The following is a 16,630-nucleotide window of genomic DNA, read 5'->3' as shown; positions in this document are numbered from 1 at the left end:
ACCTCCAAGCCACTCGGCATCCTGACAACATCCTGGAAATACATCACCGTTTGTTCACCATCACTGGGTCAAAATCCCGGAATCCCTCCGAAATGGAATTGTGGGTTCATTTACAGCACATGTACATCAGCAGTTCATGAAAGTAGCTTGCCATCACCTTCTCAGCGAGATGTGGGCAACAAATGCTGGCCAGCCAGCGATGTCCACGTCCCACAGGGACAATCTTTTTCCTGTTTCTACTGTCTAGATTCCTCATGAAAACTTCTATCTGACTCCTCTTAGCTGCCTTCTCTACAAGAATAATAATCTTGGCTTTTCTGGTGTTGCTTCAGACAATATATTGTAGGACTTGCATCTGTGTTGCAGGTCTCTTCTTGGCATAGATCTCAATGATGCTTTTTGAATTCATTTAGCCTGTTTGGATTTGGACTGTGCTGGATCTGTTAGCACAAAGGACCTTTTTGAAGTTGCCATTCTCAGTTCTTGTGTGATTCAAAATTTGTTTATTATCAATTAAATTATTTCTCTTTGTGAGTTGCCTTATTTAATTTGTTGGTGAGTGGGTCCATAATGGTGGTTTTTGCATAAGAAACAAACATTATTTTGTGCAGGAGTGTAGATATAACGGGGGGGTCTGCTCTTTAAATATGCAAAAATAGTGCTGTGACTAGCAGGATAACAGCTCATTATGACAATAAATCAACTTAAAATGAAACAAAGGATTCTTTACGACTGGCATGTTGTGGTAGTGAAGCAGAGTTGAAAGTTGGAACTTATGCTCCATATTTATTTGCATGAATCAGCATGAGAATTAACCTTATGTGGATTTTATTAATACAAGTTAACAATAAAAAAGTGAAATTACATCCATACAAATACAATGGAAAAAGGTTTGTTTTCTTAGCTGCTGATTTGCAACTGTTGATGGAAAGCTTTATTTGTTGCTGATAAAATTGGTGGCCTGGTCACTTCATGTTATAGATGGAAATATATGTATTCTAGCTAGATACAAACAATTTAACTTGGAGTGCAGACAGAGCGCATGAATTGTGAAAACATTTCCATCCAAAGCAGCACGGCAGAAGGTTTTGGCTTTTCTGGTAACTTCCCACTGATGTTAAAACCACTTAAACCTCTTAATTCTGTTCTGGTTTTGAGGCAGAATCTTGATCCTGTTTCTAAAATTGCTTAAACCTTTCACAGCAAGTTTTTAAACCTTTTAAAATCACAGAAAATTGTTTACCTTTCCCAGTAGATAGAGGACAGTGTAGTTTTGTAAATTTTGCATATTTTCACAGTGCTTGTAGAGGTTTACTGTTGAGCTACAGGAACCCTGAAGCTGAGCTTAAAATGACCACCCTATGGCTGCAGTCTATCTCTTACACTTAATCCGCCCTTTTTAAAGTTTCTTGTTTTTAAATTTTGGCAAGCTCTGTAATGTAAATTTTGAAAACAAACTTATGCTGGATCTATGAATTCCGCTGTGTAAATGTACATTTTAACAAAATAGATGATTCTCAGTACTGACAAAAAATGGCTATTAGAATTCTTGAAGCTTTGGATGATTTTCTCTTTCAATTTAATCGAATTTCATTTTTTGTAAATGAACTGTATTCTTTTTGGCAATTTACAAGAGACTAATATAAATAAGTCTGCAATAATTTCCTTTCTCAGCCAGATAGCATTTGTATTAAAGTTATACATAAAATTGTGTATTTTGAGAACTAAATGGAATGCTGATGTAGTTTGTGGCTTTTTCCTATTGGGGGCAAGAAACATTTTGCAAATGGGGGGGAAAAAGTTACTTTTCAATGGTAGTTATTTTCAAAATCAGTCAATCATTGCAATTTTTCTGAATTGGTATTGCATCTAATATATCTAATATTTTTACTGTCAATAATTTGGGTAATTTCGATTCAATGCACTGTAGAAGAAAAGCGAATGTAAATTTCTTTAAAACAGCAATAATACAAGTCTTATGTAGAATTGTTATTTGATAAGGCTGACTGAAAAGGGATCCTGTCTCTTTGAAAGGTAAAATGGGTGTGTTCTAATCGCTCTTATCAAATGGCCTCAATGTCTTTCAAGCTGCCAACAATCGTGCAGAGGGGACTGCAGGCACTGCCGCCCAAATGGCCGGACTACTGGACAGTGGGATATCATGGGAGCGGAACTGTATCGGCAATGTCCTCGAGGAAGCAATGAATTGCTTTGCTGAGATGCAGCGGCAGACAGAGGAAAGATTCCGGATGTGGATGGAAAAGCTGACCCGCTTAGACACTGATGAGGACACAAAACAGCAATCGCATCGACAGGAGCTCAAAATGCCAACAGGTGGCACAACAGTGCCAGCTCCTAATCAGCCCAACGTGTTAATGCATCTGTCCAGTAACCATACAAATCCACAACAATCATATCACCCCTACATGAGCAACGATCCAAATACTGATAGTACAGCACCATATCAAATGGCTATCAACAACAATCCAACGACTAGGTTTCAGGAGAATGGAAATTCCTCTGGTCAGGATCTCAATCACTCAAATCTTTAAGCAATCAGAAATTGAAATATTACAATTAAACTCCCAAGCTAACCAGAGTTTTTGAAGGAAGATCTTTTGGCCAGTTAGATTTCTAAATATCATAATTGGGCAGCAATGCAGTTTTTGTTAATCTTAAAATGGTTGTTAATCTTTAAAATTATTGCTTGAAATACTTTAAAGCCACAAGTCACCATGATAACTATAACAACCTACCTCTGACTTTACCTTTAGTCACATTGCAAGACATAAAGACTTCGCTAAATGTAACTGTTCTGTTAATCAAAGTTTTAAAATTTTAATTGTCCAAGTTACATTAACAGTTAAGTGAAAACTACTTTTATAATTTCAGGTTATTTAATATGTTCATAAAACACAGTTTGGTTCAATCATATAATGTTCTGACTTTGCGCATCTGAGATCATCCTAAATTGCATGCAGTGACTGATAAAAACCCAGAAATGACCATTATACCTTGCCTAATAATTAAAAAACGGCGGAATGCTTGCCAGAAGATGCAGTTGCTGATGCCCCACATTTCCCTTTTTGTCTCCTCCTTCTCATCCATACATCTCTTGTCTGCCTCCTTGTTCCCTTTGACCTTTTTTTGTTTTTTAACCCCCTCCTGTCCTCAAGAAAACTTCAAAGTTATTGTTTTTGAGAATCTATGCTATACAACTTGCTTTATGTGTGATGCTGTTAGGGTAGGAACTGAATATGCAGATAGACGTTTGAAGCATGTTTGGAATGAAATTCCAGTTTCTTCTCTTTTTAAACTATTTTCAGTGCAGGTAATGGATAGGTGAAGCCTCTGAAGCTCCCACCACTTGGCACCAGTGTTACTGCATGCTTATTTGTTTTGCATCCATCAAAGCTATGGTACACCATTGTAATCCTTCTTGTGATGGGGCGCTTAAGGTATGCTTAAATAATGAACAAGGATTGTTAATTGATCATTTCAGGACCTGGGGCCATTTCTTTTGGATTGCACCAGCAGAAATGATTAGTTTCAAGTCTATTAAGCCAGTGACGTAGTGCCACCGTATTGTGCTTCGTCTATGCCATGACACTAATTTCCTGTATAGTTGTAGAAATTGAGCACAATAGAAATTTGTCACTGGTTTAGAATACATTAGCTTAACCAACTACTGCAATACATGCACCAACAATTGGTCCATCCTAAAGAATCAAAATATCCTCTTGGCCTTGCACAGTTAGATAATTTGCTGGATAATGCTGATTATGTTCTGTTTGTCTCATGAACAGTGTTAGATTTAGTACATCATAGAATAATTCCACTAGGTCAGCTGATCTGAAGAAACTTTGATTTGTGTCTCTAGTTTACAGATGCAGGTCACAATTAGTTATTATCCTTGCCTGTCCATCATGTCCTGAATCTGTGGATAAATGGTTTCTAAAATTGAAATCTAATGTCCTTACCTGGATAAATGTAGAGGATTCTTTCAAACCAGTTGAAATATATTTCAAAGAAGCAAAATATTGGGAGTGCTAGAAATCTGAAATAAAAATTGAATATCCTGAAAATATTCAGTCCATTGACATCAATGAAGCAAGAAACAGTTGATATTTCAGGCCTGTGATCTCCTGTTAGAAGATTAGAAATGCATTTTAAGTTGGCTAGGTTCTAGCAAACGCCAGCCATGAAAAATAATTTTTAAAATTATATTAACTTTAAATTTTGGATCACAGCAGCAGAAATAGATATGCACCTAGTAGAATAAATAAGGCTAGATGCCATTAAAAAGGGCAATTGAATAAATTTTAAAATTTTGATTACTAATAGCCATTGCAGACGGAGTTATTGAATTTTATGGCTTGTGTTATAGGGTAGATAAAGATTCATTGGAAAGTACAGCTTATAACTTTGAGATTTTGTGCATACAGTACTTCGTTGGCAACTCAAAATTAATGATTGCTTCACAAAAATATGCATATAATAATGTAGAATATTATTCTATAAAAGTTCCCACTTTTGCATAGCAATCAAATTTAAAATAAACACATGCCTAAATACCTTGATGAATTGGTTGAAATAGTTAAAATAATACTGACGAGAAATATTTTAAGACCAGGAATTGGAAGTTGAAAACTTATGCAAAAGTGATATTCGGAAACTGTGAACAGGAGGATTTTCTAGATGAATGGGCTACATAGAACATGGAAAAGTACAGCACAGTACAGGCCCTTCGGCCCACGATGTTGAGCCTTGGAATAATCCTAATCCAAAAATAAAATAACTTGACCTACATTCCCCTCAATTCACTGCTGTCCATGTGCATGTCCAGCAGTCGCTTGAATGTCACTAATGACTCTGCTTCCACGACTACCACTGGCAAACTATTCCATACGCTCACAACTCTCTGGGTGAAGAACCTCCCTGTGACGTCTCCTCTATATCTTCCTCCTAGCACCTTAAAACTATGACCCCTCGTGGCAGTCAGTCCTGCCCTGGGGAAGAGTCTCTGGCTAGCGACTCTATCCATGCCTCTCATTACCTTGTACACCTCGATCAGGTCATCTCTCTTCCTCCTTCTCTCCAGAGAGAAAAGTCCGAGCTCAGTCAACCTCTCCTCGTAAGACAAGCCCTCCAGTCCAGGCAGCATCCTGGTAAACCTCCTTTGCACCCTCTCCAAAGCCTCCACATCTTTCCTATAATAGGGCGACCAGAACTGGACACAATATTCCAAGTGTGGTCTCACCAGGGTTTTGTTGAGCTAAGATTGACCAAATGGCCATTGTCATTTATCTTGTGTCTCAGTTTATACAGGAACATGTTTTGCATTTGATAACACATTACCCCTCGGATACAGAAGGTGTAATATTCACCAAGGACTTTTGTTCAAGATTGCTGTCTGTTGACGCCCTTTGAAATGCATATGTTAGCATCAGGTCTGAGTGAATTTGGCTTAGCTGTGATATTTTCCAGGGTTGCCAAGTTCACTGGTTTTGCGTACAAAGAATTCCTCATTGATTGACGCTCATGATGGCAGCCTGCAGACACCTATCCTAAAATGAGTTGGTACTTTGAGAACCAGAAGAAGCAATTTGGACAGAAAAACAGGTGATGGGGTAAAGGATAAAATGCTTTGAAGTTCAAAAAATATTTTAGATCTTCTCTCAGTGAAATGACATTAATGTCATAGGTTCACAGTATTAGATTATCCTAATGCTAGTGTCATGGACGTAACGAATACATGTATTTGAGTTTTACCTTTTATATGTCAGCAAGCCATTTATGAATGTATGCCATTCTGTTAAACTGTTGCAATTTAGAATACTGAAGTTTAGGCATAGTTACTTGTAGAATCTCAATGAAAGCATGGAGTTTCGAAAAATGTTTTCTTTAAATAATGCAGGGTATGTTCTTTATTCTTCAGATTCACTCACACTCACTGAAGTAACTTGAAATTCAGTATTCCTGAGCTTTATTTGAAATGACCACGTGCCTAGCTACTTTAGTTTATCCATTGCATATACTAAATTCAGTTTACAAAAAAATAAATTTTGTGTTAATTCTTGGATTCACACTTTCTGTCAGAAGTAATACAGCTGAAATGAACTATAAAATAATCTTTAATGGTGATTACTAATGCTGAAGCATTAGAACAGATGGATTCCTGAGATGTAATATAGCCATGTTAGCTTTTTCCACCAGCCTCGAGAGAAAAGATGAAGGAAAAGCAACTGTCTGGTATTGTGATAGCCCGCCTTTTCCATTAGGTGTAAAAACAAAAGTCCCTTTGAGTGAATTTTGGTGGACAATCTTAGAAGAAGCTATAAATCCAAAAAAAAAGAGATCTTTTAAAATCTGTTACGTTCTTCTAAACTTTCTGAATTTAATTTTATGCTTTTACTCAGCCTTCTAAATTGCACTGTCTGTTTTCTGTTATATTGCATATCTGCTGTTCCTAAAATTCACAGGGACGATTTTGTGGCAGGGATCTTGTTCTTAAACAGTTCTTTGACTTTTGCTGCCAATTCACTGAACGTTTGCTGGTGACATTCTCAACTGCTGTTTAATAAAATTGCTTTATATGGAAATCTCCACGTTCCTCCGACATTTATGTGACTGTTACCAATGATTTTTTCCATCAACAGGTATCCATCTCTATTTATGACTTCACAGTATTAGGGAAAATTAAATAGGATTATTAGGATAAACAATTGAAAACAAACCTCTCCAACAGCCTTCTCTCCAAACCTAACCAAAAAAAGTGGAAATAACACACATGACATGAAATATTTGAACATCTTTTTGCTGATTTATTGCCCATTTGAAGAATTAGCAAGTGATTTTCATCTAAACAAACGTAATATTATTGAATGGATAGGCACCTCTTTCCTGATGTTCATCCTCTCATTTGAATTTAGTGTGTCTTTATAGGGGGAGAAACACATCACCACTTCTTGTATATTTGGAGTGTACTAAAATTTAACACTGCTCAATTACACTGGAAAGACCAGTTGTTTTTATCCACAATTTTACTGATGTTAAAATGATCCAGAATGTGCCTGAATTGAGTCTTTACCCTTATTATACTAAATTTAACTCCATGACTGCTATATTATCAGGTGCTTCATAGGCAGCCTGGGTTCTTCATTGTTTTCCCCAGGTCCCCAGAGTGGTCATGCCTTAGCATAGGATAGCTGGCAACTTAATCTGCCAAGTGGAATGTGCTAATGACTCCAATCATTCTTTGTAGCTCGGCCGTAATTTTTTGTTGTTACTTCCTTTTGCTCCTTGCTACTTGCTATACAGATGGCAAATTAACACAAAGAAGACTGCTGGATATGAATTTTTTGTGGGGTTGGGCTGACTAATAAAATAAACACATCTATTGTTTTTGTAGTGAAGATTTACTTTTTAAAAAATTGTGAAAAATACCATGAGAAGTCATGTTAATTGTTTGAAGTCCAGTTCTATTAGTTTGAGTCCAAGCACTCCATCATATTTAACATAATATCCAGAATTTATTAGCTGCTGTTTCAAGTAAGGGATGTCTCCGTGCAGACTGGGGAGAGTATGTGTTGGCAGCTTTAGATATTCTCTCCTTTTCTCATCTTGCCAAAGTATAATTGGAAGATTGCAAAACAATTATTGCTTTATTCTGTATTATGGCGTGGTAAGCTGTAACAATTTATGCTGAAAAGAACCACCTTACATGAAGTTTACTGACATATGTAAAACCTACCTACCGTCGGAATTTGTGGGCTAAGATCAATCTCTATCAAGAATTGTTTGGAAATTTACACTTCCTCTTACTTGGTTTTGTCAATTTACCAGCATGATAGCAATTAAAGTAGTTTGTGAAATCTGTGGCTCAATCTAATAATGAATGTAAAATAACTCCAAAGATAATATTCTCACAGGTTTTGATAAACGTCAGAATTAAATCACCGGAGGTGGGTTTTCATCACTTTGTTCCTGAAGCTGCTTTCTTCAGTGGAGCAGTGAGTTATTAGTATTTACATAACATCCATAAACACTTCTGGATGATGTTTACGGTGTCATTTGTTTTTAAAACCATAGACTCCCTTCTTACAGGAGGTGGACACAAATACCAAGACCTGCATGTAATTTCTTTAAGGAATTGATTTGAACTAGTACCTTTTTGTTAGGATTTTAACAGTTTTTACACCAAATTTTGAAAGCTTTCAGTTCTGTTCATAATGAAGGATTTGAGATTTTTATTTGTGTGCCTTTTTATACACATGTTTTGATACGACTATGACTAGGAACTAATGGCAGCCTCTGGTCCTAACAACATTCTTGTTGATTGGCCACCCAGGCTTAAAATTTTGGCATCTTATGAGACATACCCTAAGAAATATGAGGAGTCGTTCAGTAAAATCAAGTTACATTTCTCTGTTAACACCCGAACTGATTTTTATGTTGAGTCACTGTTCAGGATGGGGGATGCTTTAGAACTAGACATTGTTACAACTGATGTTGGAGGAGCGTGCTGTCTCATTAGAGACCCACTACTTTGCTAGCTGCTACACAAATTTAAATGTTCTGCCCAGTTAACAATATTACCAATTATATATTTTAAATTAGGTTTGGGGAAAATGTAAACAGATTTCTTAAAAAAACAAAATTCTTGATTTATTGCGTAAACAGGACTTAGTTGGCAAAGATGTAAAGCTGTTTAACATGATTGGAAATATGAAAGTAGAAACAGATGCCCTTCTAAACAATATCCAAAACAAAGTCATAAACCCAGACTTGATTTTCAGTGAATAAGTCCAAGCAGTTAGGTTAAGGCATGTAACTTTTAAGCAGTATCTTCTATGAGAGGCATTCTAATATTCTTTTAATGATATGTTTCTTTTGAAACAGCGTTCATATATCATACAGTCCCTTCAAATGAACCACTGTCTGCAATCCTTTTAAGCATGTATCCTCAACAACAATAATAAAACAGCTTCAAAATGTCCACCCTGAAGAAATGAAATGCCATTTTGAAATGTGTTTTATATTCTGTAAACAAAAGAGTCCATTTACACTTACATTCTTTAGTATCTTTAGTACTCAGATAATTCAAAGCAAATTTAAATTCTAGATAAAACATCAGCAATTACATTGGATAACCCTGCAGTGTGAACAGTTTTTAAGTGATGGGGCTGCAATTGTAAGCTTCATCAAAATAGTTTGGTATTCTGGTTTTGAATTTTCCCATGAAGGCTTAAAAGACAATGATCGGAATATATTATTGACTCCTAATAGTTGTGATGGGCATGCACTTTGGAATGTTTAACAGTAAGTTGCAATCCTAAGGTTTCCCCTTCCGCCATATAGTTTTGTTTTTGCTTACAGTTCTACTGTTTTGGGCAATACTTGTCTTTACCCTCTGTGGCTTACCTGCCCTTACGTAAATTCACTTTTGGCAAGGTTTATTGCCGAATCAGCTAACTGTAATCTTCTGCGAAAACAGCTTCTAATTTTTCCAAGTGGCCATTGAAATGTCACTTTCCAGTATCACCAGAACGTCATGAAGGTAAACCACACAGTTAGGAACACTGAGTACCACTTGCATTTATCAGTCTCTGCAAAGCAACTGGGGCAATTTTTAGCCCAAATGGCATCATTTAGCATTGGTAGGGATTGTCTAGTGACAAAGGACGATATCTCTAGATCATAGTGTGAAACAACCTGTTCTTAGCCTTTTATCAACTCTAATTGTTTAGTTCATCTCCAGTCCTGCCAACTCTACCAATACGGTGATAGTAGGAACTGCAAATGCTAGACAATCTGAGATAACAAGGTGGATAGCTGGATGAACACAGCAGGTCAAGCAGCATCATAGGAGCAGGAAAGCTGACATTTCGGGCCTAGACCCTTCTTCAGAAAATCAATACAGCCTTCCAGTTGAGGAATTGGGTGGGAATCTGCCCTTGTTATTCATTGATTTTATTTTCTCTCTTTATAGTCTAGATAGGGATGCTGTTTTATAGGACGACCTTCTTGGAACCTTTTCCTGCAAATGCATTGTCTCTTTGACCTCACTTGGCCTTTCCATGACAATCACAAAAGCTACCACTTTTACTCGAGCCAAATTATGCCCCAGAAGCAAGTCAACGCCATCTATAATTAAACCATGGGCAACCGGTACTGTTCCAGACAGTCGTCTCTAGGTGCACCCAGATTAAAGGTACTGGTCTATACTTCCGGCCATTACCATTTACTAAAATCCAGATGTTCAGTGTACTGTCTGGTGGAAAATCTGTGCCTTTCCTAATGAGTATTCAGTGGCTCTTGGCAAAAGATGCTTTAAAAATGCCTTCTTTTCATTAAACCTCATGTGAACTTCCACAAGGTTAAACAGTCTGTCTTTTATCATTAACAATCTTGAGTTTCAATGAGATCATCTCTCGTTCTTTGAAATTCCAACGAGTAGAGTGCCAGACTTGTTCACAAGACAATCCCTACATATCAGGGATCATCCCACCGAACTGCCTCTTATGAAATGATCCTTTTCCTTAAGGAGACCAAATCAATTCTCAGTACTCCTGATATGATCTCACTAACAGCTTGTACTGTTGCACTTCCACACTCTTGCTGTTTTAATTCAACCTCCTTGAAATAAGAGCTGACATTTGTTTCGTCTTCCCAATTACCTGTTGCATCAGTGTGCCCACTTTCTGTGCTGTGCACAAGTACCCCAACAGAGCAAGCTGCAGCACAAAGGGACTTGGAGTTCATGTGTGGACGTTGTATTGGGTGGCAAGTCCACACCCTTAATGTTGGGATGAAAATTATCCAGGTATGCAGGAACATGATCTAGGATTAATAAAATCTTGAGCAGATTCTTAGAGGGACACTGTCTCTCCATCTCAAGTACAAAATGATACCACAACCAGCCCTCAAAAATGCTCAACAGCATCCAACCAATAACTTCTATACACCTAGAAGTGATGCCTTCCAGATTTCCTTGAAAACACTCAATTTCTGCATGAGACACAAGCATAGACTTATTTATGCAATCTAGCAACATTATCTTAGAACACAGAAAAGTACAGCACAGTACAGGCCCTTTGGCCCACGATGTTGTGCCATGAAATAATCCTAATCCAAAAATAAAATAACCCAACCTACATTCCCCTCAATTCTCTGCTGTCCATGTGCATGTCCAGCAGTCGCTTAAATGTCACTAATGACTCTGCTTCCACGACTCCCACTAGTAAAGTATTCCATGCGCTCACAACTCCCTCTGGGTGAAGAACCTCCCTCTTACGTCGCCTCTACACCTTAAAACTATGACCCCTCGTGGCAGTCAATCCTGCCCTGGGAAAAAGTCTTAAAGCAATAAGGTCAATCTATCTTTAGCAGATTTATGCCCCGGCGCAGACTTCTCCTTCACAATGCATGTTTGTTGGGGCATCTCCCTGCAAACAGCCCCATTGCATCAATGTTGAATGCCTGTTCAGCATTCTACCCCATCTCCCTATTTATTTTAACCAGTGGATCAGGAAATTCACTTGCAGCACCAAGATCAGTAGTAGTAGCTTCCCCTTCTATCTTTGTTATGCAAATTTGCCCATCCTTTAAATCTATTAAACCAACCTTGACTAGCAACCATATCTTCACTGTCACTCTTACCGTCAAGCCTAGACTTTAAGACTACATTCAAGCCTTTTGCTTTTTCTTCAATAAACGATAGGCTAACTAGCATATGGTGCTATTGGTGATCCTTAAACCAAGCAATTAACAGTAATTTCTGTAAATTCTGTATTTAATCCACTCCTTTGCTTAATAATTACTTAGCCTTCATCGGCACTGAGCTCATCCTATGTTCCAGAATATGCGCTTTCTCTTTTACAATAGTTCCAACTGTGGAACAGCTCAGGCCTAATTCCTTTCTAATATTCATTGGCATTTTGCTTTCTTTAGATTGCTTGCTTTTGTCAACTTTCTTTTCTGCTGTGACATCGAAGAAACATAACTGTCAGATGTGCTTTTAGGTGGCAAGATGACTACCGTTTTGAAACCAAAGTAGGCATGTACTCTCGTGAAATCTCTACAAAGTTGTAAAAGGGAGTTTTTGAACAGCCTCATAGGGCGCTACTCCTAGTGTTGTGTGCAATTGACAAAACTCTGTTTGTCCAGCATTCGAGTCCTGGCACATTGAGTTGAGCCAATGTTTTGTGTCATTCCTTCGGAAATTATTTTAGCCTTCCTCTCAACCTTGCGGAGACGTTGAAGGGCTGACACCGCATTCATGGTTCATGCAAATGTCAGGCTGCACTCAGCCAATCATGGGGTGATGGGGTCTGTATGAAACAGTGCTGTTACTTCTTTGTTTCTTAATATGAAGAAATGTTTGCATGTTGAATCCTGAATGTTATGGGATCTTGTTCTTAACTAGCAGAGTTTGTAAGTCAGATGTTCATATGTCAAGGACCCCTGTACTTCATTTGCCAACATTTTGCTCACTTACTTAACCTATCACTGCCTCTTTGTAAATTATGTCCCCCTTGCAACCTATGTTTCCGCCTATTTTTCTACAGTTTGCAATTTTGCTTGCATCACATTCGCTTCCTTCCTCCAAGTCGTTAATATGGCCGGTTATATATCTTATCTCTATTAGGTTTAAAATAAAAAGGTTCATCGGGCAGGTTTCTTTAAGAAACAAACTACTTGATTTCACTGTGAAAACAACTTATTTTGCAAAGATGTACTGCTCATTAATACTGTTGCGAATATCAAAAAGTAAATTTATGCCCTTTGAAATAAATCGCACACATGCATACAGTCCAATTTCAGAGGAAAAACATATTTCTGCAGAGATTAATTTTGAAAAAAAAATTTTGGTTAATAAATGTTATTTTTTTGATGGAAAGAAAGTATGAAATGTTCAAGATAGCTTTCAGTCAGTGTCATGACACAAGTACACGGGTGTTACTAAATACAGGGAGTTGTCGCTGGGATCTTTGTAGATGCAGTTTCTTCAGGAATTATAGAGAATTCAGATACTTTTCCAGAGAAAACACTGGACCTTCCAAAAGGATTTTGTCAGAAAGACAATGGATGAACTAAGTTCAGTCTTTTATTCCAGCTGTTTCTGGATAATCTGTAACACTCAGTGTTGCATCTTGCGTAAAATTCAATATTTTGTGGACAACATGACAAGCACTTTTGGTTGGTCAAAGACTCAACAGCATTTCAAATAGTGTCCACAATATATGATATTTTAAAGAAACTGGAGGTGGTGAGTGACAATTAATTCTGTGGAAAAACAACCAGCTTGTGCTGTTGCAGTACCCCAACAGAACTCTAAACCGTAGCTAAAACAGAGCCATGAACCTAGGCAGTGATATTCAATTTAAAAGTCCAAGCAATTACCTGGTGCCGCCATGTGATTTACAAGAAATGTCATTTTAAAAAAGCTCCCATGTCTTTTTAGTGACCCCGTTTTTTAATAAGAAACACACGCTTTCTCATCTCTTCAAATGAACCATTGTCCACAATTGTTGAAATATAATTTCTGAAAAAAAAATCTGAAATAAAAACTGATTGCTGGATAAACTCAGCAAGTTTGGCAGCATGTGTGGAGAGAAAACAGAGTTCATGTTTCAGGTCCAGTGACCCTCCTTCAGAGCCCAAAAAATTATAAGAAAATAAAGTTGAGAATGTCAGTATTTTAGTCAATCATTATGTAAAGTCTTGCTCTTGAATAAATGAATAAAGCATGTAAAAGATTACAAAACACTCTGATAATGCACTAACCAGTTGGTTTCCCTCAGATTTAATTGTTTCTGACTAATCAACACCAGGTCCATGGGCCATATATCTCTGTACTAAAGGGTGTGGCAGCCAGCTTTACTACAGCTCACCTACACACTGTTTAACTTTTCTGAGATGTGTAACAGATTGCAAATCTTGAAATTAGCTGTATTTCTATCCACATATGTGAACTGTTAGCTGTTAAATGGCATGATGTTACAAAGCAAGAGTCATAGTCATAGAGTTATACAGCATGGCAACAGACTCTTCCATCCGTCTAGTCCATGCTGACCTTGTTCCCAAACTAAATTAGTCTCACTTGTCTGTGTTGGCCCATATCTCTCCAAATCTTTTTTAAATGTTGTAACTGTACCTGCAACTACCATTTCCTCTGGCAGTTCATTCCACGTACGAACCACTCTGTGTAAACAAGAAAAAAATCCCCCTTTAAAGTCCTTTTTAAATCTTTCTCCACTTTGCCCCCTTGTTTTGAATTTCCCCAAGCTAGGGGAAAGACTCTTGCTCTTTACCTTATCTATGCCCCTCATGATTTTACAAACCTCTAAGGTCATCCCTCAACCTCCTATGTTCCAGTGGAAAAACGTCCCAGCCTATTTTTATAACTCAAACCTTCCATTCCCAGCAGCATCCTGGTAAATTTTTTCTGAATGGTCTCTAGTTTAGTAATATCCTTCATATAACAGGGCAACCACAACTGTGCACACTACTCCAAAAGAGGCCTCCCCAGTGTTCTGTACAACTTCAACATGACAGCCAAACTCCTATACTCAAAGGCCTGAGCAATGGGAATTTGCTTTCAAAATCACATGCACATAGAATCTAAGAAGCACAGCTTTTTGTTGTAAACTGGTTTCACATAATCCTAGTATATACTTGTAGCCAGTTATTACAGGTAGCCTCTTCACGAGCCATTTAGCCTCATCCAATCATCCTACTTGTTAATCATTCTACTTGATATTCTTCTAACAACAATCTAATTCCTTCACAATAAAATTTATAAATTCTTATGAGCTGTTCTGACAGAGAATTCAACTGTCTTGCCACTCCTGTGTAGTGTTGTTTTTGTTACACTTTCTCATTTAATCAAATTAATGCCATCTTTTAATAAGCTTTCTTCCAACCAATGTAAAACAGCCCACCACTGCAAGACCATGAACTCTCATCTTTAGAATCTAGTGGAAAAAAAATCCTAAGCTTTTAAAATTCTTGCTGAATCTACCTTGTGTTAAATGTCCTTCTATAAATGATCCTCACACTGCGCAAAACATTCTGTTTATACCCTAACCTCTTATGCACAGCCAGTGTTGCCTGATTTATTTTACATTCTTTGTCCTAGTCTTTAATAGGTTGATTTAATTTGTCTGTGTGCTTGAAACACCACTTTTAATAATGTATGTGTCTACGTTTCTTTGCAGAAAATTCTGCGCAACAGTGTTTTTGTTTTTGTAAATGTGTTGAAATACAGCGTTATGCAAGATATTTATGTTAAAACAAAAAAAATGTTTAAAGGCATTGGCTCTTTTGAAACAAAGTTTCCAATTAGTTTTTCATCACCCCCTCCTGTTTTGTACAAAGATAATTTGGTCATTGAAGAAAATGCTCCCAAACTGTAAATTTCAATTTAAAATAGGAGCCTTTTTTTCAACCCTAAGGTATTGGCTATGTTGTTTAATCTCAGGTTGCTTCTCACTAACGTTAAGAATGATCCCCCTTGTTTAAAATGAGTTTCTTTTTCACTTGAACAGTGCCAGTTTAATCCAGATCTTGGATGATTATTTTTAAAAACTTTTGGAATCCTTTCTGGTTTGTATCATTTTAAAAGAATGGAAAAGTCAAATTTTTATCTGTGTTTCCATGAGGCACTAATTGGTTTAGATTAATCAATCACTTCACCATCACTTGCATTTAGCGGAAAGTGCATTTTATTACATACCACCATTGGTGCAGCATTTCAGATTGTGGTTTGCCAAATGTCAAATGGAATAAACAAGTTATTGTTTATTGTTATAAATTGAGATTCTTGTATTTTCAGATTGTGGTACCTTTGCTTGGTTAGTAACTGACAACCAGGATTGTTACTTGTGTCCACTTTCACTTTATAGGGATTTGACTTGCAACAGCTTAGCAATTTTACATAACAGTGTTGTTTGCCATGTACTTTATTGCCAAAAACCCTGTAAAATCAAGAAGTGTAAAATATTGCAACTTCAATAAAAATAAATCGTTAAAAGAGTAAAACTCATTTCAGTTCTCTGACCCTTCTGTTTGTATTTATTATTTCAGATTGTGCAGTGCAATTCTGTAATGTGTCTGGTGTAATAGCATTTGATATGTTCAAAACTAATCAATAGCATTCACTTGAACATTGGAACAGGGGTAGGCCATTTAGCTCCTCAAGCCTGTTACGCCATTCAGTGAGATCATGGCTGATCTGTGGCCAAACTCCATATACCTGCCTTTGATTTAGACCCCTTAATAACCTTTGCTTAACAAAAAATTACCTGCCTCTGATTTAAAATTAACTGATCTTGCATCCACTGCTGTTTGTGGAAGAAAGTTCCAAATATTTGCTACCCTGCTTCTGAGCATCTATCCCAAAAGCTCTAATCCCAATTCTCAGACTATGCGCCCTACTTCTTGAATCCCCAACCAGTGTAAGTAGTTTATCAACTCTACCGTTTTCTGTAAATATCTTGAAGACTTTGATCAGATTACCCCATAGTTTTCTAAATGCTAGTGAAAACAGACCTAATTTGTGTAAACTTTGGTCATAACTTATCCCCTGAAGCCTGGGTATTATTCTTTAAACCTGTGTTGTACTCCC

General features: G+C 37.2%; 1 protein-coding gene across 3 annotated transcripts in view; it reads left to right on the top strand.

The window, feature by feature from the left end:
• The window catches only part of ark2n (arkadia (rnf111) N-terminal like PKA signaling regulator 2n), a 113,882-nt gene that overhangs the window by 55,961 nt on the left and 41,291 nt on the right, over positions 1 to 16,630 (top strand). The window contains exon 3 of one of the 3 annotated variants that reach the window (XM_048554209.2): positions 2,089 to 16,023. The exons of the other annotated variants lie outside the window; for them this stretch is intronic. Coding sequence (XP_048410166.1) covers positions 2,089 to 2,552 — 464 coding nt within the window. The 3' untranslated portion in view covers positions 2,553 to 16,023. Of the gene's footprint in view, positions 1 to 2,088; positions 16,024 to 16,630 lie in introns of those variants that run through there. 3 annotated transcript variants of the gene reach the window in all.

The sequence above is a fragment of the Stegostoma tigrinum genome, chromosome 1 (genome assembly GCF_030684315.1).
Source record: "Stegostoma tigrinum isolate sSteTig4 chromosome 1, sSteTig4.hap1, whole genome shotgun sequence".
NCBI classification, from domain to species: domain Eukaryota; kingdom Metazoa; phylum Chordata; class Chondrichthyes; order Orectolobiformes; family Stegostomatidae; genus Stegostoma; species Stegostoma tigrinum.
This window is presented reverse-complemented; position numbering and strand designations above follow the sequence as displayed.